At 41.8% G+C, this 25,611-nt stretch overlaps 1 protein-coding gene and 1 long non-coding RNA gene across 2 annotated transcripts in view; one reads left to right on the top strand and one right to left on the bottom strand.

Moving 5' to 3' along the window:
• Positions 1 to 13,444, top strand: part of RASGEF1C (RasGEF domain family member 1C) — a 28,573-nt gene extending 15,129 nt beyond the window's left edge. The window contains exons 6-13 of the mRNA XM_075509805.1: positions 978 to 1,073; positions 2,173 to 2,275; positions 2,381 to 2,460; positions 3,039 to 3,134; positions 8,280 to 8,375; positions 9,751 to 9,874; positions 11,944 to 12,016; positions 12,432 to 13,444. Of these exons, the coding sequence (XP_075365920.1) occupies positions 978 to 1,073; positions 2,173 to 2,275; positions 2,381 to 2,460; positions 3,039 to 3,134; positions 8,280 to 8,375; positions 9,751 to 9,874; positions 11,944 to 12,016; positions 12,432 to 12,456 (693 nt within the window). The 3' untranslated portion in view covers positions 12,457 to 13,444. The remainder of the gene's footprint in view (positions 1 to 977; positions 1,074 to 2,172; positions 2,276 to 2,380; positions 2,461 to 3,038; positions 3,135 to 8,279; positions 8,376 to 9,750; positions 9,875 to 11,943; positions 12,017 to 12,431) is intronic.
• Positions 13,445 to 15,265: 1,821 nt separating this feature from the next.
• LOC142413558 (uncharacterized) lies at positions 15,266 to 20,608 on the bottom strand. Its single transcript, XR_012776841.1, has 3 exons — positions 20,518 to 20,608; positions 17,922 to 18,020; positions 15,266 to 15,376 (listed from the first exon to the last, which is right to left on the bottom strand). It is a non-coding gene; the product is annotated as an uncharacterized LOC142413558 (long non-coding RNA).
• Positions 20,609 to 25,611: the final 5,003 nt, after the last annotated feature.

Raw genomic sequence — 25,611 nt, 5'->3', positions numbered from 1 at the left:
TCTTCTTAGTGGCACATATTTATGGCAGCTCTGGGAAATGATCATCTTAATAAAACAAAAAATCAGTATTCTCTGATACCCTCTAGTGGATGCTAATGAATGTTCAAATAAATCACGTGAACTCTAGAGAGCAGTGTGTCCTAGATGGACAGTCTAAGAATTTAGGGCTGGGAAAAGGACTTGAATTCTTATAATCCCAAGCAACATCTTCAAGCTATGTGAACTGCCCTATCACTCCTCTGAAGTCAAATTATCTGTTGATGTCAAAGGAACTGGAAGAGTTCAGCCAAGTATTTGCTCCCACAGCCTGTATCAGTTATGGGAATTTATGTTAAGTTTCATATAAAAAAAAGCTTCTTGTAATGGCTCTTCTCAGTGAAGTATCTCTGGCATGTAAGTGACCTGTTCAAGAGCAGCCATCAAGACAGAGCTGGTCACAAGAGAGCCTATTATCCTGAAAATTCAATGAGGGGAATATTTTTTTTCCATAAAGAAGCAACTAGAACTGTGTTTTCTTTTGCTTACCTCTTGTTCACTTCACTAAATTACGGTCTCTCCCCTCCTGAAAAGGGCTGTGGGTGATTGCATTTACTAAAGTGAAGGAAGTCCTGGAATCAAAGGCTCAAACTGAGCGTGCTGTGGAAGACGTCGCTTGGCTTACTTTTTCTGCATATCATTGCAGTCTGAATGCTGCAATGCCCCGGCTGTTAATATCCCGGTGAAGAAGGGTCAGTGCAGACTGTGCTGGTGAACACTTGCTCAGGCAAATGTGCAGCGTGACACACTCAGCTAGACCCTGGGCATCTACCAGCCACCCACCTACCCACTGACTTTTTGAACGGGGCCCTTGATGCACAGTCTTCCATATGCATGAGAGAGATGTGGCCAAGTAACTACCTTTGTGTCGTATTTATCGTAGCGATCAGGCAGCTAACTGAAACACAGTTATATGTCTTTCTGTGCTTTTTGCTCCCCAGACTTGTTTCAGTGAACAGAAGAAGACGAGTAACCTTGAGGCCTATGTGAAATGGTTCAATAGACTCTGCTATCTTGTAGCAACAGAAATTTGCATGGTAAGTGAAAAGTATGTGGCATGTTTGACTACACGCCTGAAGTACCAGTTTGAGATCGTACATTAATAAGCAAACCTGGGGATTTATTTCTTACGACCTAGCTAAGCATCTGACGGTAAGTTTTAGTGATATTGCACTCGCAGAAGCGACCCGATAAATGACAAACATATTGCAAAACAGAGCTGGCAACACACGGGGGATGCAGTTCTCTTGATGTAGTAGGAGCACAGTGTGGAATAATGAACCCTGCAGGGAAAAAGAGGGGAAAAAATGCCTTGAATTATCATGTGAGATTTCTGCTGGAAAAGATTCTAGTGGAGCAGTATTCGTTATCTGTCACCCTAAAGCTCTGTTGTGCTTGTGAATTCCCGTTGCGGGGCTCTTTGTCCTGCTGCCCGTTACTGTAGCTGTGACTAGTGTTTTTTTAACTTGGTAGTGGTTTTAGTTTGTTTAATGTGGCCCCATTGAAATGAAATGAATGCTTTCTCCTTTGAAAAGGGTGTGGAAGGGAGGAATAGTAATAGTATAAACAGCCTAGATAGCCTGTGACTCAAAAGCATTGCCATTTGAAGATCATCTTTGGAAAAGGTGGGGTGATTTCAGTCCAATTAAAAAGTGTATTTAAAATGCAAGCTACCATTTGGCCTGGCCATATTGCTGAAAGGGCCAGAAGAGGGGAAGGGCATTAATGCAGGGAAACGAAGTCTTTCTGGGACAAAGATGCTGCTGTTATACGGGTGTGAAATCCTGCCCTTAGGAAAGGCTGTGCTGATGTGCCCACTGACTTGAGGGAGGCCAGCAGGGAGCTGAGGCATTGCTTCAGGGCTGTTTGGGCTGCCTGCTCCAGCGCTAAGACATTAACTGAGGCAAGCCTGGGAATCGCTGTGAATTCCATCTGTGTCCCTGCAATGAAAGCTTTGATTTTAGAGACTGCCAGTCACCAGCATCCACTGGATTGCTGGAACAGAGTTAGGGCCAGTGACTGACAGAAGATGACCCAAGCTGTGCATGGACCCCTGCTATGTGTGTAACAAATGCCTAGGACACCCTCCAGTTCTGCATATGCTTATTCCAGATATTTGTTTATTTTAATTTGCAGCCTGCAAAAAAGAAACAGCGAGCACAAGTCATCGAATTCTTCATTGACGTTGCCCGAGAGTGCTTTAACATAGGGAATTTTAATTCGCTGATGGCAATCATTTGTAAGTACAGCTTCTAGCCGGGTCTCTCCATCAGCTGTCACGGATGAAAAGGAGAAACCTGAGTCTCATCCATGGCTTTCTTTTCTTCTTCTTTGTCACTCATAGCTGGAATGAACATGAGTCCAGTTTCCAGGCTAAAGAAGACTTGGTCAAAAGTGAAAACAGCCAAATTTTTCATTCTTGAGGTAAAAAAAAAAAAAAAAAAAAGGTGCTGATACACTGCTTGAATTATATTTTGTTTGTGAATGTTCACATTTTTGTCCAGGTATGAGATGTTTCTAGACATGTTTCACAGGCAGAGGGCCAGATTCTGGCTGAAGTTTCCCAGGTGTAGTGAGGAAGGTGTGAAGCTGCTGATGCGTAGGGGGGAATCAGAGCACTCAAATAAATAGGAGGAGGAAAAAAAACCAAAAATATGAGCCTATATGCAAGCCATAGTGCTTCCACCGATGCCAGTTTTGTCTGGCCACAGACACAATGCTGAGTGCAAAGCTCCCAAGCTATACCTTGGATGTTGAGTGAACAAGGTCCAAGGTTGTTTTTTGTACTGAGGATACCAAGATTTGGCATATATAAAATGTGCATCCTTATTCTTCACATAAAAGCTCAGTAAGCTGTTACTAGAAAAGTAACATTTTGATGTTACTGGATTTTTGAAGATGTAGGCTAGGCTCTGTTCAGGGTTTGCTACAACTGCGGGTAAAGTTGTCTTCAGAGGACCCAGGTTGCTTTCTAACCAACGTGTCGTCTTGTGTGTGTCTAGCACCAGATGGACCCTACTGGTAACTTCTATAACTACAGAACAGCATTGCGGGGGGCTGCTCACAGATCACTCACCGCACACAGCAACAGGGAGAAGGTAGGTGTGACCACCTCTCATTTATCTCCAAATGGATGGTGTGCATTGCTGCTGAGAGTCAGTGGCTCAAAGACGATGCAAATGCTCTCCTCCCTTCCATGGGTCACCAATGCACGCCTCGTGCACTGCTAAATGCAATTGGAAATGTAAATCTGTGGCTGAAAGGAGTCTGAAATGGATCACGGGGCTTTTGCGGACTTGCTCTCAGACAGTGGGGAGCTAGAGAGGGCAGGACACACAGCATGGAGGACTTGGTTGCAAGCATCTTTATATCCCTGGAAGAATCACATTGTTTAGATTAATAAACCTGATGGAACAGGTATTCCAGACTAAAATGACTTTTATTTTGGAATGGAGCGTCAGCCTGGCATCCAGGTGGAACTGGGCTTTCCTTACAGCTGTGCCAGCCGGGCCGCTGTGCAGACAAGCCCCTGTTGAGAGAGAGCAAAGGGCAGGGCACTCAGCGATGAGGTGGTTCTCCACTGACGTTACGGGGAGATGGCTTATCGCAAGTCCTGCAAAGGAGTCTGGTCTGAATCCGTTGCAGCAAATTTGGGGTGAAATTCTGTCCTCGTGAATTTTCCTTTTGTTTGGTTGTTGCTGCCATCTCTGTGAGCAAGAATTGAAGTGTTTTATCAGTGTTCGTGGCAGATGCATAGCTTTCTGAGATGTCACTGATGCTGCAAAAATCAGGCTGACGAGAGGTTAGTGCAGGATCCTTCTGTTTTGTGCCCCAGTGTGTTTCTTGTTTATTTTCTTATTTCTCCATTCAATTCTCCTTTTTTGTTTTATGAAAGCGGGTTTGTTGTTAACGTCATGATTGCTCATAGTCATAAATGGGTAATCTCTGCATGGCTAAGGTAAAGTAGATACTGCATGAACAAACATAATATGGAACTTAGTATTCATTCACTAGTGGAGCCAGGCCAGATGCTAATCTCACATTGCTGTAAATTTGATGTAAATCTGCTGAAGCTAATGGAATCTCACAGCATTTACAGTGAAATGGGATCAGCATCTGGTCGCAAGCTGACTCAGGTGCACGGGGAGTATGCTGAGTTGTTCTGAAAAGCACTTCTCTGTCCAAAGAAGAGACGACGGCCTTGGATGTTTGTGGCTGGCAGAGAAATCCTTTTACCTCTCACATACCGCAGCAAGGACCTGTCACTCTGAGATGCTTCTGCAGTTTAGTTCTTCTGCGACCATCATATATATTCAAACCAGTTGCTTTATTGTTTGACTTAATTTCCTGTGGAAGTTAGCAATCTCTGTCATATCTCTACCCCTAGCTGGTTAAGACTGAGGGCAGAGAGGTTATTAGATTGAAAGGAATCTATTTTACATAAGAAAAAGCCCATATTTTGTTTCCCTTGTGTAGATAACGTTAGTACAGGAAAATGCTCAAGCATATGATTTGGTAGCTCCTCACACTGAGTATTTTACAGCGTCAGATACAGCAGATCATGTAATTCTTGCTGTAGGAATTAAGGAATTTTGTTTCTTTTTATAAGCAAGATTATCAGATACTTACTGTAATGAGTTTGAATAGAATTGAAAGCACATGATCACTTTTTTGATAGAAAATGTTATGTTGTTTCTTGGCAAACTTGTGGCAGAGCTCACTCTGGAGAAAATGTTTATCTTCAAATTGAATTGTGCTTACACGGGTTTGATATCCCAATCCCCTCCACCCCTCTTCTCGACAAGCGGCCACCCCAGAAGCACAGATGGAGGCTTCAGGCCTCAGTCCATCTGCTTGAGAAGGAAGGTGCTCTGGAGGGACCGCTCGTTGCACGTTGCAGCCCAACAGACTAAGCAGTGGGTTGTGTCTCGCGGGAAGAAAAACTGCCCGTAGGCTCAGAGGAGCTAATATTTAACTGGCAGCCTCACCAGAAACGTTACTTTATTCTCTCCTCAGGGCTGGTGTCTTGGCTGCTGAGTTGTGAACAGCACTTGAACAGAAGCACAGCTCGGGGGCTAAATGATATCCTCAGAGGGAGACAGGGTGAGCCAGTGTCCTGGGGCACCCTCCCTCCGCCTACTCTGTGCACACATCTCACCCCAACCCTCCATGTGACGCCGGCCTTCTGGCACAAAGAGCACTGCCTGATTTCATCACCCGCTCCATCCTCGTCCTCAGGGTGCTCGTGCGAGACTGCAGCACAGGTTGTAGGAGAAGGGTCTCAGTATGCCCATGGAGGACCCCCTGCCCTCGCTCCTCACTGCTCTAATCCGGCCCTTCTCTCAGTGTGTAAACGATGTAGTTATAACTACTCGTCGCTCGTTCGGGAGCAGGCTTTTAAAAAGGCACGGCAAGGCAGCTCTCAAAGTTGAGAGGTGCGCTGCAGCGGCAGAAGTAAACCTGCCGAAGCGCAGGGTGAGAGAACTGGTAATGAAGAAGGGCTGATGTTTCATGCAGAATTCAGAGGGGTATACTTGTTAAGCACTAAGTCCGGCTTTATCTATGCAGTCAGCTGACCTGTGCCATCTCCAGAATTAAGTCATTCCACTGGGAAACCCTGCATTGTGCTAATGACATTTCTCTGGCTTTGAAATGTTGGGAGTATGTACAGTGCGGTACTGTGTGTAGTTGCCGTCTGATACTATGGAGGAAGAACGCGTCTGATCTCATTAGCTTCCTTCTTTCTGCAGGAGGCAATTGTCCTTCAGCATGTGGGTGGGTTGGATGGCGCGGGGGGGAATCAAAAGGGAGTGAAATGTGAGTTTCTGGCACTAACCCAGATTTTATGCTAGCAAAGGGCCTGGATTGAAGCCAACGTTAGAGTGTAGCTATATCCACTTTTGTTGCTTTTCCTACAGAAATTGGGAAAACAAAACATACAGGGTAACATATTTTTACTGGGGAAATAAATGGTGACCCAAAGACAGAAAATGTGTAGAGAACTGGTATCCCAGGGTACGTCTTTGACGCCTTTCGGATGCAGATGAGAACAAGCTCTACCCACGCTCTGAGCTGACTGGTGGCTTTGTAGCTGTATTAACATGGCATTGAGCCCACATTCATATACCTTCCCTCTCAGCAAGGCTTTTCGTTTATGTTTAGTACCACTAATGATGGTGACCTAGCTCCCAGGCAGTGGAGCAGGGCAGAACAAGCTCACATCTGCCTGCAAAAAATATGTAGACAGAACCTGGCAGTAATTTCTAGCTGGGGCTCAGTGTCTGGCTCCAGCTGTCTGTATCGTTCCACCTTATAAGACCACACTGGTTACAGAGTTATCATCATTTTTGGTAGAAAACCAACCACACAGGCTGAATTGTATTCTTTACCTCAGATTGACGGATCTATTGGGATGATATAAAAATGAATCCTGAAACACACTTAGCTCAGTTTGCCTAGAAATGGCTCCACCTCACCCTGATAGCAGGGCTCAGGATTTTGGGGGGTTAGGCTGTCCTTTGTTTCCATTCCTATATTATATCAGTGGGATGTATGAGGATAATGCCAGTGGCTCCTGGAGTGTCAGTCCAGGCTTTTTTATGGCTATTGCACTGACATTACAGAGTTTATCTATGGCTGTCCCATAAAAAAGCCAGCAGAGGTGCAGATCTTTAGCCGTTTACCGCATGTGGTATTTTAGCTGAAACAGAAATTGGCTTCCATTTTCACAGCAAGAGTGGGTAGTGGCTTGTAGACTCCTTTCCGCAATAAGTGTTTTCGCATCTATGACTTGCTCACACTGTTGCAACGTGAAGGCTATAGACTGGAAAATAACAGCTGCCAAGCCTGTTCTAGGTCCATTTCGTATCCCGTTACAGCTGATGTACAGCATGAGATGGAATAACAGTACGACATTAAATACTTAACTAAAGGATTGCTCCCTTGGCTGGTCTTGCGTGCTGTGAAGGCACTTTAACTTTGGTGCACACTTAACAAGCTACAGTTCAGTTAATTTACAAATAGAACAGTGGAAACATTTGGACACTCTGCCATGCTTTCCTTTAAGTTCACGGTGGTTAAGTTTATACGTAAGTGGTTTAAAAGACAGGTGTTGCTGCCACAGGAAAATGCTCATGGAGGTGGCTGCTGACCTTATAGCTCAAACCCTCCGAGTGGCCTTCTTCTATCACAGTGCCACTGCTGGGAGGTGGGTAGACTCAGATTTGAGTATCAAATCCCAGAGCCCTGAGGGTCAGCTTTGTCATGGACTGGTCCTTTGTGTTATCTTTCTTTTCCCTTGAGTTGTGACACAAGAGGACGCAGAGGGAGTCTGCTGCACTCTGGGTCTCTGATGAAGCGCTGGGGATGCGCTTCAGGAGCGCCGTTGCTGCTTTCTGCCGTAGAGCATCTGGCATCAAATTTATCCCTGCTGTAATTCCATTAATTTCAAGAGTGTTACCTAGAAGTAGACTTTTTCTATAGCAAATTAGGACCTGAATCTGATGCGTTAGAGAGAAGGCTTGGATGACTGCTATATGCCATTTTGCCCTGGATGATGCCCAGGGCTTATTTTGAGTGCTACAATGATCTCTCTGGCTACTGTTGGCAGTTTCCTGTCAACTAACTTAATATTTTCAGTCCTACTGTCTGCAGGTTAATTTGGAGAAGCAGGTTGTACTAATCAGGCACCAGGAAGGAAATTACATGCCTCAAGAGGCAGCCATGCATGGAGCTGTTGAAAATGAAACAGCTCTTGATTAACTGTTTGTAGACAAGTCCTCGGTCATCAAATTTTATTCTGTCTTTCCTTGTTAAGGGCAATGCTGGTTCTTTGGTTCCCAGCTGTCTTTAAATGTGTGTATTCAAAATCCTTGCTTATAAAGACCCAACAGAGAAAGGAAGAGTTCTGCAATTTTATTTTGCTCTTTGCTGTCTGATCTTGTCATCAAACAGTGATGCTGTTGATAATAAACTGGGTTATTATCCTTTTCTTAGTCGTGTTACTCTGCTCAGTGAACACTGTGTTCAGTTCGTATTCATTTCAGCGTACATCCTCCTGATGGCTGAAGGTGTCTCTATACCCTCCTGCCCTTACGCTTGCCTGTCACTGTACTGCTTTTTAAGTGCACAGCACACTGAAAAGTTAATAGTTCTTTTTTCTCCTCTCTCCTGATTGAGTTCTTCTTTCATCCAGAGAAAATACTGAACTGGAAAGATAATAGTTATGTCATTTCTCTTCACAGATTGTGATCCCCTTCTTCAGCCTGTTGATCAAAGACATTTATTTTTTGAATGAAGGATGTGCTAATCGCCTTCCAAATGGACACGTCAACTTTGAAGTAAGATCTGAAAAATGTTTTTATCTATCCCATTCTGATAGCACTATCTGAGACCATGGCCTGCAATTTCAGTGCAGACCAACAAAGACTGAATATGCCAGAAGGGACGATCTCAAGTGACTGTGTGAAGGTTAAACCAATCCCAGAATGTTTTTTAAAAGAATTAATATGTATATCTTATTTAAACATTACAAGCAGATCATCCTAACTTGCTTGATGTCAGTTGGCTGCTAGAAATACAGCGTCAGTAGTATAAATGTTATACTTACGGCTTGGAGGGGAAGATGACTTCATCAGAAAACATGGAAAACTATTTTTCCTATACACGCACACACACACAGAAACAAGTCAGTATAAAATGCTTTACACTTTATTTTATCTGCCTTTTTAGCACTTTCTCATTTTTAATAAAGAGGTTTGGCAAAGTAGGACATAAATTACTTGTGGTCATTAGAGAAAAATTAGAACACAAGCAGAATTACATATAGAGTACACAGTCACTGTGTCCATGAGGTAAATGTCATGCCGCTGATACAAGGATTCGACTGTGTTATCTCCTGCCTGTAGGTTTTACACAGAAGAATTTCTATTAAATGCAGTAGAAGGATTTATATTCCCCCACAGCCCTGGCACCAGGTAGTATTAGTCACGTATCCTGAGTAATCCCAGTTCTGTGCTGGAGCGGATGCTTTTACACTAGTACAACGTGTTGCTGGTGGCAGCGTGCAGGCAGGCGGGTGTTCTGCATTGTGCTGTGCATTGCGGTGGCGATGTTCTCGTACGCCGGTGGACGGGCAGAGGTGGGGTGCTTCGGAAAGGACTGCCCAGTGTTGATGAGAAAATAGTTCTTGAGCTCTCAAATTCTTTGTAAATCCTTTCTTCAAAATCGCTCTGGTTGCATTAAATTTCTCCTTCCGTTACTGGCATTGTGAGATAGTGAGTAATGCATACAATACTGAGCCTGGCATTGCCTTAAATTATATCAGAACTGTTAGAAGACCTCAAGAGCTGTGAGGCATTGGAGTCATTCCACTTGATGTAATTTATATCTAATTCTGCTCCCTCCTGTTCCATCGAAGTTTATGTCCTCTATTCTTAAGTACATACGTGTAACCCGTAACTTCCTTCATGGATACATTTTCATGTAAGTACAAACGGAGTCGGCTTGTAAGAAGGAACATAGCACACCCTTTCCTCTCGCTTTCCCCTGTAAATGAACTGTGAAAATGTACCCATCTAAAACATACAAGGCTCTTTTCTCCCAATATCCTTGTAGTTGGCACGAGGGATCCTGGATCCCAGTCTTCTGCTTGGATGTGGTTGTTTTAGTGAGATAATCTTACTGCGGCTGAGTGGAATGGTTTTATGTTTACAGAAATTTCTGGAACTGGCTAAGCAAGTAGGAGAATTTATAACATGGAAGCAAGTGGAATGTCCCTTTGAACAAGACCCTAACATCATCCACTACTTGCATACTGCTCCCATTTTTACTGAAGATGGTAAGACTCTGTACAGTCTCTAATCACTGAAAATATGTTTCTTCATCACTACTAACTAACACCCTGCTCCATGCTTTGGTGATCTCTCTCACTGACCAGTCCCAGTTCTTTCCTAGCTTTCCTGTCATGCAGCTTGCTTATCCCCAGCCTATCGACGTGGTTTTGCAAATGTAACCTTCTAGCTCATGAAGCTGCTGCCTGATTGCTTTTCTTTTGTCCATAGCTTCTCTATAAGGCACTGTCTAGGAAGTTGCCATTGTGACCCCATTTTTGTAACCAAGAGAAGAGGCCACACAACCATGTCGTGGACTGCTATGAATGTCAGCTGTCCCTTAGCCACTCGCTCTGTGATTGACGGAGCCAGACCTAATCTCTTCTGCAAACCAACACTGTCATCTCTTCAGTGAACACAGCCCAGGGTGATGGTAGTCCAGCTGACCTCCTCCGCTACAGCAAAGAAATATGTCATCTACAAAAAAGAATTTTTAAGAAAAATCTTTTCTAGTAATTAATTTAAGCTGTAGCTATGAAAGCCCTGTTCTGAAATAATTTCTCTGATTGTCTTTTTATACTTCGTGTCCTCTTCAGTTTGGTATCCAGCATGTCAGACTGTGTCATTTCACATTGGTTCATGTCAGTTGCCTCTTGGTACATTGTCACGCACAGAATTGTCTATAGCTATATTTCCATAAGCTATACTGGTGTTGGGTTTATTTTTTCTTGATTCTATAGGCAGTTTTCTGTACTAATCCAAGTTAAGCAGACCAGACAGTTTTTATTTGACAGACTACTTCAGAACACAAAACACTGCTTCAAAAACCCTGCCTAAATCCTAAGAAGAATGACTGCCAAAATAGAATAATTAATGTGATTAAAGTAATACGTGTCGAAAGGAGATAGGATGGAGGCATTTGTTCTAGCTTTAGGCTCCAAAGGGACAGAAAGTGAAAGTCAGGGGTATCTCAGAAGTGGTGTTTAAAAGTACAGTTTTCATGCTGCTGGGCCAAAAAAGGGTGACCTCAACTCACTAATTGTTTGCAGATTTTCTCTCTCATGCCCTGCCCTATATCCATACTGCTTTCATGAGATGCCCTTTGCAGAAGCCACAGCAGGTCTCCCCTGTTACCCAGGGGAAGTGCAGAGCAGAAAGACCTGCCCTGAGAGTAAACGGTGGGAGAATATATGAGAGAGGTGCAGCAGTGGTATGTGAAATGCAGCTGTACTATGCTTGTCACGGTGTGGAGGAATAGTGGGCCAACACTTGAATATTAAAATGCAATTGAATTGTAGCACAGACTTGAACACTGAGATGGTTCAAGCATTAAAGAATAAAGCATCACTAAACAGTCAAATGAGGAAATGTGTGTGAATGCAAATCACAGCCTCCTTTAAAAAAATTCTGTGAAGACAGTGAGATATTAATGCATTGTCAGCTTTTGCGGAGGAGACTCTACAGCCTAGACACATTTTGGCATCATAAAATGCATCCTACAATGCAAAGTTTTGCAGAAAAAAAGGGACTTGTTTATTTTCTTCAACTGTGTTCCTTCTCTGGTTTCTGTAACTCATCCTTACCTTGAGGGTGTTTTGCATTCATTTAAGATACCATGTCCCCGCAAGCTTTAAAAAGATTGAGGAAGGTAAAGTTGTGTTAAGTGAGGGGGGTATCCTTAATTTTAAAAAGTTTATTTGTTTAGCTGTCAGCTCTCGCTGTCTCTCTTTTTTACTGTTCATATAACACTTTGGTAGCAGTGCTGTGATGGAGTAAATAGGCCCAGATCTCTATATGCAAAACCAGAGACCATTTAACTGTTTAATATTGTTATAAGAAGGTCATGCTAACATACTTTAACGCTGGGCTCCTTTACTGTTCCATTGAACTTAACCTAACAGCTTTCAAAGGTAGCCCTGTGAGCTAAACATCAGTGTCCTACTGATTACCAGCTACCTGCTGGACCATGAAGTTTTAAAGTTTCTCGTGCTGTGTTGTACAATATAGGACATACAAGAATGCAGAGAGAGAGGGGGTTACTGTTGCTGTCGGAATAACACATATTTACCTTTTCCAGGTTTGTATCTGGCTTCCTATGAAAGTGAAAGTCCAGAAAACCAGACAGAAAAAGACAGGTGGAAATCCTTAAGGTAACCCCTCGTTTTAACAGCTCATTTCTGAAATACCTCCAAAATGCTGCACTGATAGTCAAAGCTTGTAAAGTGCTGGCATTTCAAATGTGACCTTTGATGGAGGTCTTTTCCCTTTAAGACCAATCTACAGAGCGGAGGCTGCACTGATAAAAGCTAATCGTAATCTCAAATTATCCACCATTTAAAGAATACCCTCCGTTTGTGCATTTATACAGTGCTGTACCCATGCAAAAGAGGCCTGGTGTAGATGAAAAATGTCCTAGGTTAACTGGATCTTCCTACAGTTTACATCTCTTATAAGAGACGTATAACAGTTTGGTGTAAGTGAGAATCTAAAGAGAGTGATTTAAAAAAACCAACCCACTTTTATATTTGCCTTTTTTTTCATTATTCTTATGTTTTAAATTTACAGATCCACTATTTTAGGAAAGACTTGAAGATTATTGCAGTAGGTCAAGGAAAAGAAATCCGCAAACATTTTGCACTACTGATTCCAAAGATGCCTGTTTGGGATTTAGACAATTTCTTTTGTTTGAGTTTTTTGTTGGGTTTTTTGACTGCCTAACATGATGGATGAACTGGATTCATCCGCTGAAATCAACAGAACTGTGTGCACAATGACGCTTTTCTAACTATGAGACATAGAGAGGAAGGACAAACAGACTATTTGTGGCTGTGCCCAAACTGCGTCACGATCACTGTAACTTTTGCCTCTGAAGGAAAACGTAAGAAAATCAGGAGCATGGAGAACCATGGTACTGCAAAAGAGAATGGAAATGTATAAAAAATGGAAAGCAAAAAATACACCTGAATATTTCACAAGCAGGTGCTTCAGACAGCAGCTCTTTAAACCCTCTGAGGATTGTAAAATTAAATCAAACACAGACACAGCAGCAATCTGGTTAATTGCTGAATGAAGAAAGAAGAACTTACATTAGCAGTCCCCCAGCCTTGTTGAACAAAGCACTGACTGCTACAGGTATAAGCTTCCAGCAGATGAAAACTGACATCGCTCGCTCATGTGTATACATGTATGTCACATATAGACCACATCAGCATGGGACAGTTGTACAAACCCCATGAATTTTTACAGAGAACAATCTGAAGTATGACTATTGCTTAGTTATTCTTCCCACCACCGTTGTTGCTTTTCTTACTGTGAATCTTGGCTGATCTGAGGAGGGCACAGAGTGTAGACAGTATTGCTTAAAGACACCCCCACCCCACCCCCACTACCACATCTAAAGTTGAACTGAAGAAGCAAATTACTCTGGACTCAACTTACCTCTATTTAATGTATGTAGTGTATTCCCTAATTATGTTGATGCTGAAATGCATCTTTTAGAGGGTTTTACCACACTTAAAGAAAAAAGATAACTGCATTACCATTTGAAAAAAATCCATCAGGTTCCAATTAATACAGTACTGTTTATTTTGCAACATGATACTAGGAGGATAAGAGGGGGAAGGTAATTGCTCTGAATTTGGGAACTACATGGTATGCTTTAAAAAGACAAAGGGTGTCAGACTAGAATGAATGCACTAAAGAATTTGTCATTCATGAGCAGATAACCATTTTTCTCTTTTTTATTTTTAGGATCTAAACCACGTTCACCATTTCCTTACAAATAATATGAAGTAGGGACTATGTCTTGTGTTTGAAGTTGTACAATAATCAAGGTGCTACTGTAACACATATATTAAATGATAATGACCTATATGGATATTAGATTCAAAACTAAGCCCTAACAGTAGACTAATTGTTTATATGTGGAAGGAAAGTTCCTACCTGCCCCAGAAAAGGCCTCAAAAAGCTTAAATGAAACCTAAATGCCACATGATATCAAACTTTGCATTTTATTACTGACTTGATGCTGGCCTTTGCAGATGTTCCAGTCTTTCCCTGTCTAGAACAGAAGGATGTAACCCTTTCTTTGAGATCAGTAATAGTTTTATTTTGATACGAGGTGATTCCAGGTGGCTGTAGTGTTTTGAAAAATTAGGCTAATCACAAAACCTGGCTGTGTTGGCCTATGCATTTAGCCAGAAGACTGGAGCTGTTCCTGCCCTCTGCCAGGCCTCAGAAGTTATTCGTGCCTGAGTGAGTTGTTGAAATGTGAGGCATTGGTGAGCTAGTGTTTGAGGGCAGCTCTGACAATTGAGCTGATCGGGAGTACAGCAGCCTGAGACATGCTCTATGTGGTATACTAAAGGTTTGTAGTGTCTGCAGTGCAGTTCTTAATTTGGGTTTTGATCTGTGAAAACCTGTGCAGTCTGGATCACGGCCACCTGGAATCCACTGCTCTTGCAATTGCCGAGATGAGCAGGACAGCTTCTTCTAGATTTGCATACGTAGGGGCTTGAGGCAGAACTTCAATTCTCCTTTTCGTATAGGTCTGTCAGCGCATGAGTTCAAGTAGGGGGAACATAAAAATGTCATGTGTTTACTCAAGCTTTGTATGGAAGAACTAAGTGTAAGGATGGTACAACATCATTCCAGCCAGGGAATGGTCACTATTCTGGTGATACTGTTAATATGCTGTTTGTTAATTTTTGTACATGAGCTGAGAGCTGTACAGAGAAACGTACACACAAAGCCATTCCTTCGAGCAGAACCATTTCCAAAATGATGCCATTAAAAGCCTGTTAAATTCCAACCAAATTCAGAGCAATAACCATAAACATATCTACAACAATGCTAATGCTTAAGTGTGTTTGCTAAATGGACATTTTTTTCTTAATGTCTGCATCTTTTTAACAGGCACAGTGTGACTTCATAGTGGAAATGTTTTTTTATTCATCTGAAACCCAATGTAGGTGGATGGGCCCTTCCTTAAAACCTGCTTTTTAAAATGTAAATCCTCACTCCTTTTCTAATGAGCCAATAGAGGCTGGTACAGCTGATATTATAACACCCTGAAGATGAATCAACATGTGATTTCTCATGATAATACTTTATGTTCTTGGGCACCTTCTGTGAATTCAAGCAATTTTGTAAGTATGAGTTAAATTAGAGCTCATAAAATTTATCACTGTTGCAAACTAAACCACTTTCATAGTCCAAAACTTTCAAACCTCAATGCTTAAAATGGAAGCATAAAGGTCAGATTTAGGTAGGTATTAAGGGCTTAGTGGGACTTTCAGAAGCACCAAATTATCTTTAAGCCTTTATGTAGTCACACATTTAAAAGGTCTTTTTTCAGAGGTGCTGAACATCCTCATCTCTTGGTGAACAATTATTGCTTGGAGGCAATTATTGCTTTATAGAGGTGCGTGGCATGTTGATCCGTAGTATATGATCTCCAGAGGTGCTGGCTGCTCTTTGCAAAACGACTTGGAGATGAGAGTACACAGCAACTTAAAATGAGAAGACAGCATTTTTAAAAAACAGACTTTAGGAACCATAATAATGTCTTCATAATTATGTCTTCACATAATTTCGTGGCTAAAATCCTATTGATTTAAATACAAACAATGTAAAGCCTTAAGTTACAGCTGTCAGTTGCATTTGTAATTCACATTTGGCCTAACTGGGGTGTACAGCTCCAGACAGGAGAGAGAGTGGTTAGAGCCTTGCTTCACCAACAGGTTTTACAAAGCACGAGTACAACTGAAAACAAACGATGACAATTTGGGGAATAGATTTCATCCAAAAATGTATTAACATTACATGAAAACGAGAAAAAGTGCATCCAATAATTAATATTTTCTTGCTATATACATGTAAAGAACTCCTACCATGCTGAAAAGAAAGCAGTATCACTTAACACCAAGCACTAAGCCACTGTAAGGCATGTAGTCATTAGACTAACATCTAGACAAGTTACTAGTAGTAATGTCATGGCTAATTCCACTTTTTTCAGTGGATTTGCCTCCCTGACAGCTGCTTGAACTAATGCTACACAGAGAACAGAGCAAAGCTAGAGCTATAGGTCTGTAGCGTTAGTATCAAAACCCTAAGCTAGTAAGACGTGAATATATGATACAGAGTCTTTCAGAAGCATTAACTTAGCTTTTGTGTATACAGCAATATTTTAAAAGACCCAGATATATGAAATCACTTCTGCACCTCCTCTAGCATAATCAGAGTGGTAACAAAAGTTCTATTTTTTCATTTCTTGAGTGTGCCATTCTGCAATGCGGGGCTAGATAAAAAGCCCAGTGAAAAACAAAGAGGGAATTGTGAGCCTTGAGCTTGTGTTGAAGTCAGTAGATGAACTTGCTCAATGCCTCTCAAAAGACACTTAATCATACAATCTTGCCCTCAATTTCACATCAGCATCAATCACATCACCTAATTAAAGGTGGATGGATGTAGGGCTGCTAGGCGTGACTGAGTGTTGAGGGCAAAAAACTCTTGAAATGAGTCTAGCACACAAGAACCCTGTGCACCAGAGTGCACTAAGCTTAGCATATCGTTGTTCCCTCTGTTAGGCAGTTAACACAATCCTGTCATACAGCTGGCTGGAAGCTCCCCACGTGGATAGAGGACATGCAGATCTGGAAGCAAACTGTGATCCCAGCCACTGCTGAAATGGCACTTTAACAAAGCGTGGACACAGCTGCTAAAGCACTTCAAATAAGAAACAATTTAAGGGTAGAGATATTTTTCTCAGCTTGAAAATATTTTATGATGTGGTCAGTGGTGATAAGATAATCACTCACTTAAAATCAAGCCATTCCCTTACTGATACCTTGGTTACTTCGTCATGTTTTGTTGCAATAGTTTACGCACCTTTTATTAAAGCACATGAGCACTGGTTTGCACATGACTGTAAATCCAGTTTAGAACAGAGCTCAGATGACTGAATATGTAATTGGAGTTATCAAAAAGAAGACATGTTAGTAGAAAAGATATTGTTATGCATATCAGTGTAAAAATGTTACACAGTTAACAGTATCTGGCCTAACAATGACTGTGTTCCATAGAATGAGACTGATCCCAAGCACAGCAACGTGCCAGAGCAAAAACTCTAACTGATTCTGATGGGCTTTGGAGCAGTCCTCCGATTATTAACTATAGTACAGTTTTAAGTTACTCATAGGGATTAAATTGCATTGACAACTGGTATAGTCCCTGGCCTTTCTTTTGAGCCAGGTGCAACTCTCAGATGGGCAGGTTGCACTGAATAGGATGAAAATCCAGCCTTAGCAAAAGTTTTCTTTGACATTGTTGATGTTTCAGCAGCAAATTCAAGGACTAAATCTGATCCAATTAATTAATTCATGTCTGAGAGCAAAATTTTACTTTCTGGCTTTAAGAACCTTTTTTTCTTTTTTAGACTGGTAGAAATTAGCCTTACTGTCTCAGGTGTCTCTTTCATTGGAAATTAAAACCCCTTTGATTGTGAACTGATTATTTCCATTGTTGTAATTGCAGAATGTGATTAGGGAGTGACAAGGAAACAGGGAAAAGCCCGTTTGTCACTGCTCAGAGGCTCAACTGTGGGCCAAAGACTTTCTTTTCTTTTGTCCTTTTTAACATTATCTGTTGAATGAAATTACCTCAGTAGTTGGTGCAGGGCATTATTGAACTGTGGCTGGGGAACAGCACACGCTTATCTGGTGTCCGTATGGCAGCACATACACTAACAGGGGGATGCAGAGGTGATTAGATGATCCTGTACAAAGCTGACATGCAAATTCATATCTGAGCCTGCACTCTTAGGTTTCTGATGCTGGGACACATCCCTTTTGAAAGGTAGGAAGTTCTTGGAAGTTCACCTGGGGCAAAGCCTACTTCCTTATCCATCCGACAGAATGATTACAAGAAAATTCTTTGAACTAAAAGAGGTTCCTCTAGAGGACTTGAAACAGTGAAGAATTTGTTACTTAGTTGACAGAGATTTTAAGATCTAAGCAACACAGAAAAATAAGTGCTTAAAAAAATTATGAGAAATACCTTGATGGTTGTTAACTTTCATATTTCACAGCATGGCAGCAGAGTGGAACAAGATATCTGTGCATATCTTCCTATTAATATCAATGGCAGCTGGGCAGGCTAAGGCAGGAGAGAATACAGTGAAATACTGATGCAGAAAGCTGTACCAATACTTTTGTTTTAGTGTTGGGTATGTTGGAAAGAAAGCACACTGCCTTAGAGTGTGTCCCTTTCCCTGCAACCACTGTTAGCTGCCCTGTGGAGCAGCTGAGCTCTGAGCTGAGCAGAGGAGGCAGCAAAGAAGTTACCTTTTTTGATGGAACAGATCTGGAGGCTGATCTGTTTTGTATTAATTTCTTTTACAATTCTTTTTGCATATTTTCAGATATGCAAAAAATAATACATTAAGCTAATGTTCATACAAGGCATCACATCCTGCGTTTTTACGTTATGCAAGATGTAGATAAGAAGCTAATAGCTTGTATGGGTGGTATTTCATACACGCTGCACAGGTGCAAGACACTGAAACTCAGGCTATAACCTCAGCTACAGAAAAAAAGCTAAGTATGAGTAACTCTTGTCTAGATCCCCTGCCTTGCACTGTGGCCAGACACAGACTGTAACGCTGTTAATTCAGAGTGGCTTAGACTGCTCACTCTTCCCTTGATACCTTTCCCTCCACAGAAGCAGTATTTTTCTCCATAAACAGCTCTTGCAAAATGCCATAGGAACATTTTTCTAGTTCTCTGCCATACAAGGGCTCTATAATCATACTCCAGAGCTGTCATAATAGAATAGGAGTCCTTCTCCCTTCATCCCTGTGGCCCTAAAACTGCCAACCCAGACTAATACTGCAGTAGAGCAATGTTCCCAGGCCTTCTTGAATGCAGAAGACTTAGAGTTCAGAGCTCATGAGTCCTATAAGTTAAATATCTGTACAGGAAACTTCCTTCTAAAATGTGCACAGCCCATTTAATGGACTCCTAACCAGAAAATTCCATAGTCCAGCTACCTTTCAGAGAAATGTGACTTCCTCAGTGAACTGTTACTGGTCAGTACTACATCACTGCTTTCATTATTTAATTATGCTTCTAAAATTCCAGTCTTTTTGAAACAACTAAACATATTACGGTTTCTTGATGTTTGGCCCATGGGTAAACAGAGTTGAGAAAACGCAAGCTGTAGTCTGGACAGTTGACATCATATGTATTTCCATAACAGCCCAAGTTGGGTTATCACTTACAGTCTGTCCTTGCCTTGAACTAGAAGGAATTGTTCCAATAGAATCCTCCTAATTCTTAAAACTTAGTGAAAGATACACACACAGAGCTCTTAAATTCAAGTGTTTTCAAGATACAATTCTTACAAATGTACAAGTACTTCCCTTAGGAGTCTGTCTGTAAAAGGACCATTGCTAGTACCCAACACAGATGGAAAATAAATTATCCTCTGGGTTTCAGAACTCTTAGCAAGTGTTCATCAGCTTATAAAGATGCAAAATCAGATTTTAAGATTTTTTCACTTTTAGTGACAGTGACAGTACCAGCTGTCTTAAACCTAAACTCTAAGAACATAGCATTCTAAAACATTTATTCACAGACCTAAAAACACAGAGTAAAAATGGGTAAGCAGAACTGTCCTTATTTTCAGACTGAGAAATTCAAAGGTTGAATGACATGTCCAGGGTCGCCTGGGAAGCATGTCCTTTCAAAAAATTACCCCATAAAGATATCCAAATTTTAGTTTTACAGTTCTTCTGGTGAAACTCCGTTTTACAACTGTGCTTAGAAAAATGGGAACTAAATTATCATTTTATTTTTTTTAAATAATCAAGCTAGAAAATAAATATGGATTAAAAGACTGATATATACTGATCACGTGAGCGATAGTAATGAGGCACTGTGCTTTTCCTGTATCTTTTTCTTTAAATTAAGCAAATTCATGTTATGATTAGCATTTTCCAGTCAAATTGAAATCCCTCTACCATCCATAATACTCAAACCATGTAGCTTTGTTAGAAGTCCTCAGAACAAATATTGACACTTTATTAATTGCACAGGCAGGAAACAGTAAGGTTACTTGAAAGTGGCTGTTATGATTTTGTGACTGTACATAGATCTTGCAAAATGTTAATGGTAATATGCATACCGTACCCCACATAAACACTGCAAGAATAGCATGGTCATTGTTACGCTTTATAGCTGTTGTGGAAAATGTCTTAACCTGCATTCATGATTATAGTGCCCATCCTATTCCCATGCCTTTTTATACAGTTGTGGTAAGATTGTTATGAAATCCTTTTGTCAGTCATGTTCGAGCTAACTTACCTATGTATAGAATTTATATATTAAACCCCCCTAATTTATACTGTGTTTTAACAGTTTGCCTGAACTGTCTATGGTTTCTAAATTTTGTAATGTGAGTGTCAAATAAGAATAATAATAAAAAAAAGGCTCAGCTGTGTTGATTTTGGTTTTCAGTTTTCTTTGTAGTAGAGATTTCAACAACTACAAATCTACAGAATAGGCTGTAAAGAAACTTGGGTTGCTTTGAAATTCCAAAAATATCCCTGAGTGTACACGGCAATTCATGAATATGCATGTAGGCACAAAAGTACCTGTGGTTTCTGCTCTTCCTCTTGTTTCTACTTTACTGCTTCTCTCTTCATCCTCACACATTCAGAACATGCACTGCATGTACATTGCAAGGAAAAGAGACAAATTATCTTAGTTCCCATAATAAAGTATTTTCCCAAATAGGAGTCATAGACTGAAAACTTCTTCACAATGAGAGGAAAAAGCTGGGACTGGGCCTGAATGTTTTTAGTCTGTTCCTATAAAACTCCATGGTACAACTCATGTTTAAATGTGTTCTTTCATTATTCATATTGCAGTAAACTGAGAGCTTCTGCTGAGAGGAGGGACCCATTTCAGTAATCACGTACAGTAAAAGACATCCTTACTTCAAGTAGCTTAAAATTAAAATAAAGAAGAAAGGGGCTCAGAGGTGAAACTCGTGTAGGCGTAAGTGGTGGAGTTTCCTTGATGTAACATTAGGCATCTGCACCACATTGCTTCTGTGAGTGTGTTACTTCTATTCAGCACAGCCTGGTTCTGCCTGCTGTTACCAAGTGCGCACTTCTGCTCTAAGTAGTGTCACTGACTCCAAAGCTTGCAGAAGTGAGATGTGCAACCCCCTTTCTCAGCACAGTGTTCTTACTCATGGTGTTGGAGCTCTTGCCAGAAGGGACTCTTAAGTCATCAGGCTGAATTTCCTGTACACTGTAACTTTTCCAAGCTTCCCAGTTTCAAGCCCCCAAATCTTTATTAGGCTAAAACATTTCAGTCCTCAGAAGGACTGAGACACAGGCCACAAGGCCACAAACAGCGAGAAAAGTCCATGTTTCAACCATCCCTGTGAGCCTGGCAATAAAAAGGAATGGATCAGGTCAGCTCAGCCCAAGGTGATCCCACCTAGACAATCATAGTGCTATTACTGAAGTAAAAACCAGTCTAAATGCTGGAGAGAAAACATCTTGCCTGAGTGGAAATCTGCCAGCCATTTAAAGCATGGTGTTTCGCTTGCCCTTAATATCTTCATACCACGTGTGAACATGCCGAGGGCAGTGTGGGCCATTCCTGTCTGCCACCTGGCACAGCTCAGAGAACCATCATCTTATTTGGCCACAACTTTTGACCAATGCATGTGTGGATGAACACAAGTGCCCATGCCCACACAAAGTTTCTGGGTCACTGCTTTCCTAAGAAAAATTCTAATAACTCATTAACAAGGAAAATGTGTCCCTGAGCTATAACCATATCTTATTCTTTTTGACCTGGCTGAATATTTGCATTTTGCTATTCTACCGCAAAAAAATCTATTATAAAATTATGCTTTTCAAAAATAAACTCTCATGGAGTGGAAATACTACTGTCAGTGGGTTCTCGCTTTGCCTTTCTGCTGATCCACCCATCCAAGCTCCTATTATCTCTTTGAATTTACATATGCCACACCAATCTAGGACACTGGCTCCCTTGATCAGTAGTTATAGTGATTTGTGAAATGAATAATATATTTTCCCTGATATATCTTGAAATGCTCCTGGTGGTTTTTCCATCCCCATTCAGTTCAGTCCCTTATAAACAGAGAGTATTGTCATTACTCTGTCCCTGAGCTCCCAAGCAAAGCTACAGCTGGTACCACCCAATTCAGGGGATCTATGGAATTCTCTCCATCAGTATAAAAACCAAACCACGGAACTGCAGAAATCCATAAACAACTAAAGGCAAAGCACAACTACTAATCAACCACCCTCTGATGCTAACCAGAGGGAGGAAAAACAAAACCAATACATCTTTAATTAAGAAAAAGCAAGCACAGCACTGGAAGTACTGAAAGCCAGGAATTTTCGGCTCTGCCGTTGAGTCTTTCTGAGGCTTTGGGCAAGGCAGACAATCCCTGCTTTAAATTTTGTATCTGAACAATGAGAAAGCTAAATGAGATTTATGCCTCCTGAATAGCTGCTGTGAGGATGGATCACCTACTGTTGTAAAGCATTTGAAAGAGGGACCATACAAAATTGCATTTTGAAGCAAATGTTTTGAATGTAGCTTTTCATACATGCACAAATGTGTCCCACCAGGATAATTACACTGAATTGTAGCGTATTCTGCTGTACAAAGCAATCTAAAACATAGTTGCATTGTGTGTTACTCTCTCCTTAAGTTGTGCATACATTTGGTGTTGTAAAGTCCAATTAAACAAGGAAATATCTCATATAAACAAAAGTAAATACCATAAGGGTTGACAGCAGAAGTAGCTGTAACGACATTCAAATGAGTTTCCTCCCCAGTTTTGTAAAGATTAAACGTCTCTAATTTGATTCTTCACTGTTAGATTATTCCTATCTTAAAAATGGCTATTTCTAGAGGGGCCGTTGCTTTGTTTGTGCTACATAACCTGGTCATGGCCAGTGAATTTCTCCTGACTTTATCCTTCTCTGAGACACCACTTAAATTCCAGCTGACATTCCTCTACTGCTGGGTCTCCACTGCCACCTCCTGAACAGGAAGGAAAATTAACTGCTTTCAATACTGCTTTTCTTTTGAATGTCTATAGAGGTATTTTTGAAAGCACTTTGTTCAGCACGAAGAGCAACAGCTGAAACCGCTTTGCAATCTGCCTATACAGGCTACTTTGTGTAAAATCTGTTGTAAGGCTTTTGCTTCAGAGTGAAATTTCTTTAGTTTACTTTATATATATGTTTGATGTGAAGGTGGTACAACCTTCATATACCACTTTTCTTCTTCAAAAAGGTTCAAAATGAAAAGCTAATTATTCTTAACTTCTGAGAGATTTGTTACTCTTTCAATTGTCATCTGAAAACCTCTGACTGAAAATGATAAATTTTTACTAGCTCCCATTCACCGCATTTTCGTAATGAACAAGAATTATTTCCACCTCTTCTATTCCAGGTTGAAGATCCTTCTTCACGACAGTAGAGAACAGAAATGCCCTAGAACCAAAATTTTCCTGCTTCAAGGTAGTCGGTTCTGATAGCCTCTTCAGCATTAGCTGATTTTTTCCCATTAAGTGAGACTTCCCCAAATTGTCGCTGAACTGCTATACCCTGTTGGAGGTCCTATCATCTATTTATATGGGAAGACAAAAATAGCAAAGGTAAGACCTAGTAAAACCCTAGAAGAGGCAGTGAGGCAAGGAAAGCAGATAACGTGATCCTGTCACATCCCATCTTCTCTGCCCTGCTAGGGATACCAGCCACTGGTTTGTCATCAGCCTTTCAGCAAGAAACTTTCCATAAAAGCTAGATACCCTCCCTAGACATTCCTCCTGGAATAAGAAATCAGTGAGAAACTGTAATTATCTGGTACAGTTGGCTAGTGTCAGGTCAACGGATATTTTCTGCATGTATGTTCATGTGTGCATGCTCGCTCTCTGTATATGTAATTTTATCCCTCTATCTTTTTTCTGCTGCTTGCGGTCTGAGAGAATTCCTCAGGCAGGGGCTGTATCAGTAGATGTTGGGAAAACTTGTAACACTTTGCAGATGTTATTGCTAGTTTTGTAAATAATAATCAATCATTTACATGCTAAATGAGAAATAGTAAACCACTGGCACCGAAGCCCTATTTGGCATTGACAGACTTGGTATATGACAAGGACTATGAGGGAAAAAGGTTTTTTAAAAACCACGTGGCAACAAACAGCCATCAATGCTCCATATCTTAGTTTCTCTTCTTAAAAAAAAAACCAAGAAGAGAAACAGGATTTTCACTCTAGTGCAAACCACATTTAAATGCTTATCTTAAGCTCACTGGCAAACAAATTTCAAGGAACATTTTAAAACCACAAAACCAAACATGTCTTCATTTTAGTACTATTTGCTAATACTTTGGGGGACTGACATTAAAAAGAGACCAGCACTCATTCAATAAAAAGTACACTACACCTTAGATATTCTGGTTTTTGCTTCAGTTGCAAAATCTTGCTGTATTAGAGGTAAAACTTGCTAAAATTATTCTGGGAAGGTGTCACTGAGTTTGGGAATTTTTCAATTTATCCACTACCCTTCAGAGATTTGTAATTTTCCCCAGCTAAAACATTGTGAGTCACAAAATTTGAAGCTTGCATTTCAGTTCCACTTTCCCCTCGTTTTGAGTTTGCTTTTCTTTACTTTAAAACAATCTCTTCGGGCTTATTAAATTCTCTGTCTGAATGGTTGCTAGAGGAGTTGGTAATAATATTTTTCTACTGTACAGTGCTGCATCAATTCAGACCTGTGACACCAGCGTTCTGCTTTTCTCGGAGCAAGCAAGCATCTGTCTCTGCCGGAAGCACATGACGAAGCTTGATTCACCATGTCACACTTCTCTGGGTACGAATCGGGAACTGCACCGTCAGTGTAACCGCGGGCGGCCCGGCCCGGCCCGGCCCGGCCCCCTGCCCGCCTCACGCCCCGGCTGCAGGGAGCACCCGCCCCGCCGCGCCTCCCGGCTCTGGCCCAGGACTAGGAAACAGCGATTTGCTTGCACTCGGCAACGCACATACCCTCTGCCAGCGGTCAGAGCAATTACTCATGGAGGAAGGGGCAGCTCCAAGTTGCTGACTTGGGCAGATAATCAATTTTATTAGGTTTTTTACCGTACAGCATCACGCAGAACGACTCCCCCGGGACTCACCTGCGAGCTACTCTTAAGTGTGAGCATGAAGCCAGGCCTAACAGTGGAATCAACCTGGACACCGAACTACTTAAACACGTTTGGTGAGCTCATTAGGAGCAGTTAATTGGCGCTGCGATTTCTGTACCGCTCCACCCCTTTGACGAGGCGGCTCTCGGGGCCGACGCGGGCACCGGAGGAGGGCGGCCCTGCAGCTCAGTGGCAGCCTTTGAACCCGGGCTCGCTGCTTGAATTGGAGTCCCTATCCCACACAGCCTCAAGCTTCTTACAAGTTTCCCCCACAGAGCGGCGCGGGGAAAGGCCAGGCCGAGGCGTGTGGGCTGGGCCGGGCGCACAGGACCCCGCTCCTCTCAGAGCGGCCGCCATGGCGGCGGCTCAGGGGCGGGGCCCCGCCTCCAGGGGCGGGGCCTCTGCCGTCCCCTGGGTGCCTGTCAGGGCTCGGCTCTTCCCCTGCCCCCCCCCCCTCCGCTAGGGGGCGGCCTTTGTCCTACGCCCGCCCGTGGTGCTCTGCG

The sequence above is a fragment of the Mycteria americana genome, chromosome 8, assembly GCF_035582795.1.
Source record: "Mycteria americana isolate JAX WOST 10 ecotype Jacksonville Zoo and Gardens chromosome 8, USCA_MyAme_1.0, whole genome shotgun sequence".
In the NCBI taxonomy this organism is placed as follows: Eukaryota; Metazoa; Chordata; class Aves; order Ciconiiformes; family Ciconiidae; genus Mycteria; species Mycteria americana.
The sequence above is the reverse complement of the archived record's forward strand: the minus strand, read 5'-3'. Positions and strand labels throughout refer to the sequence as shown.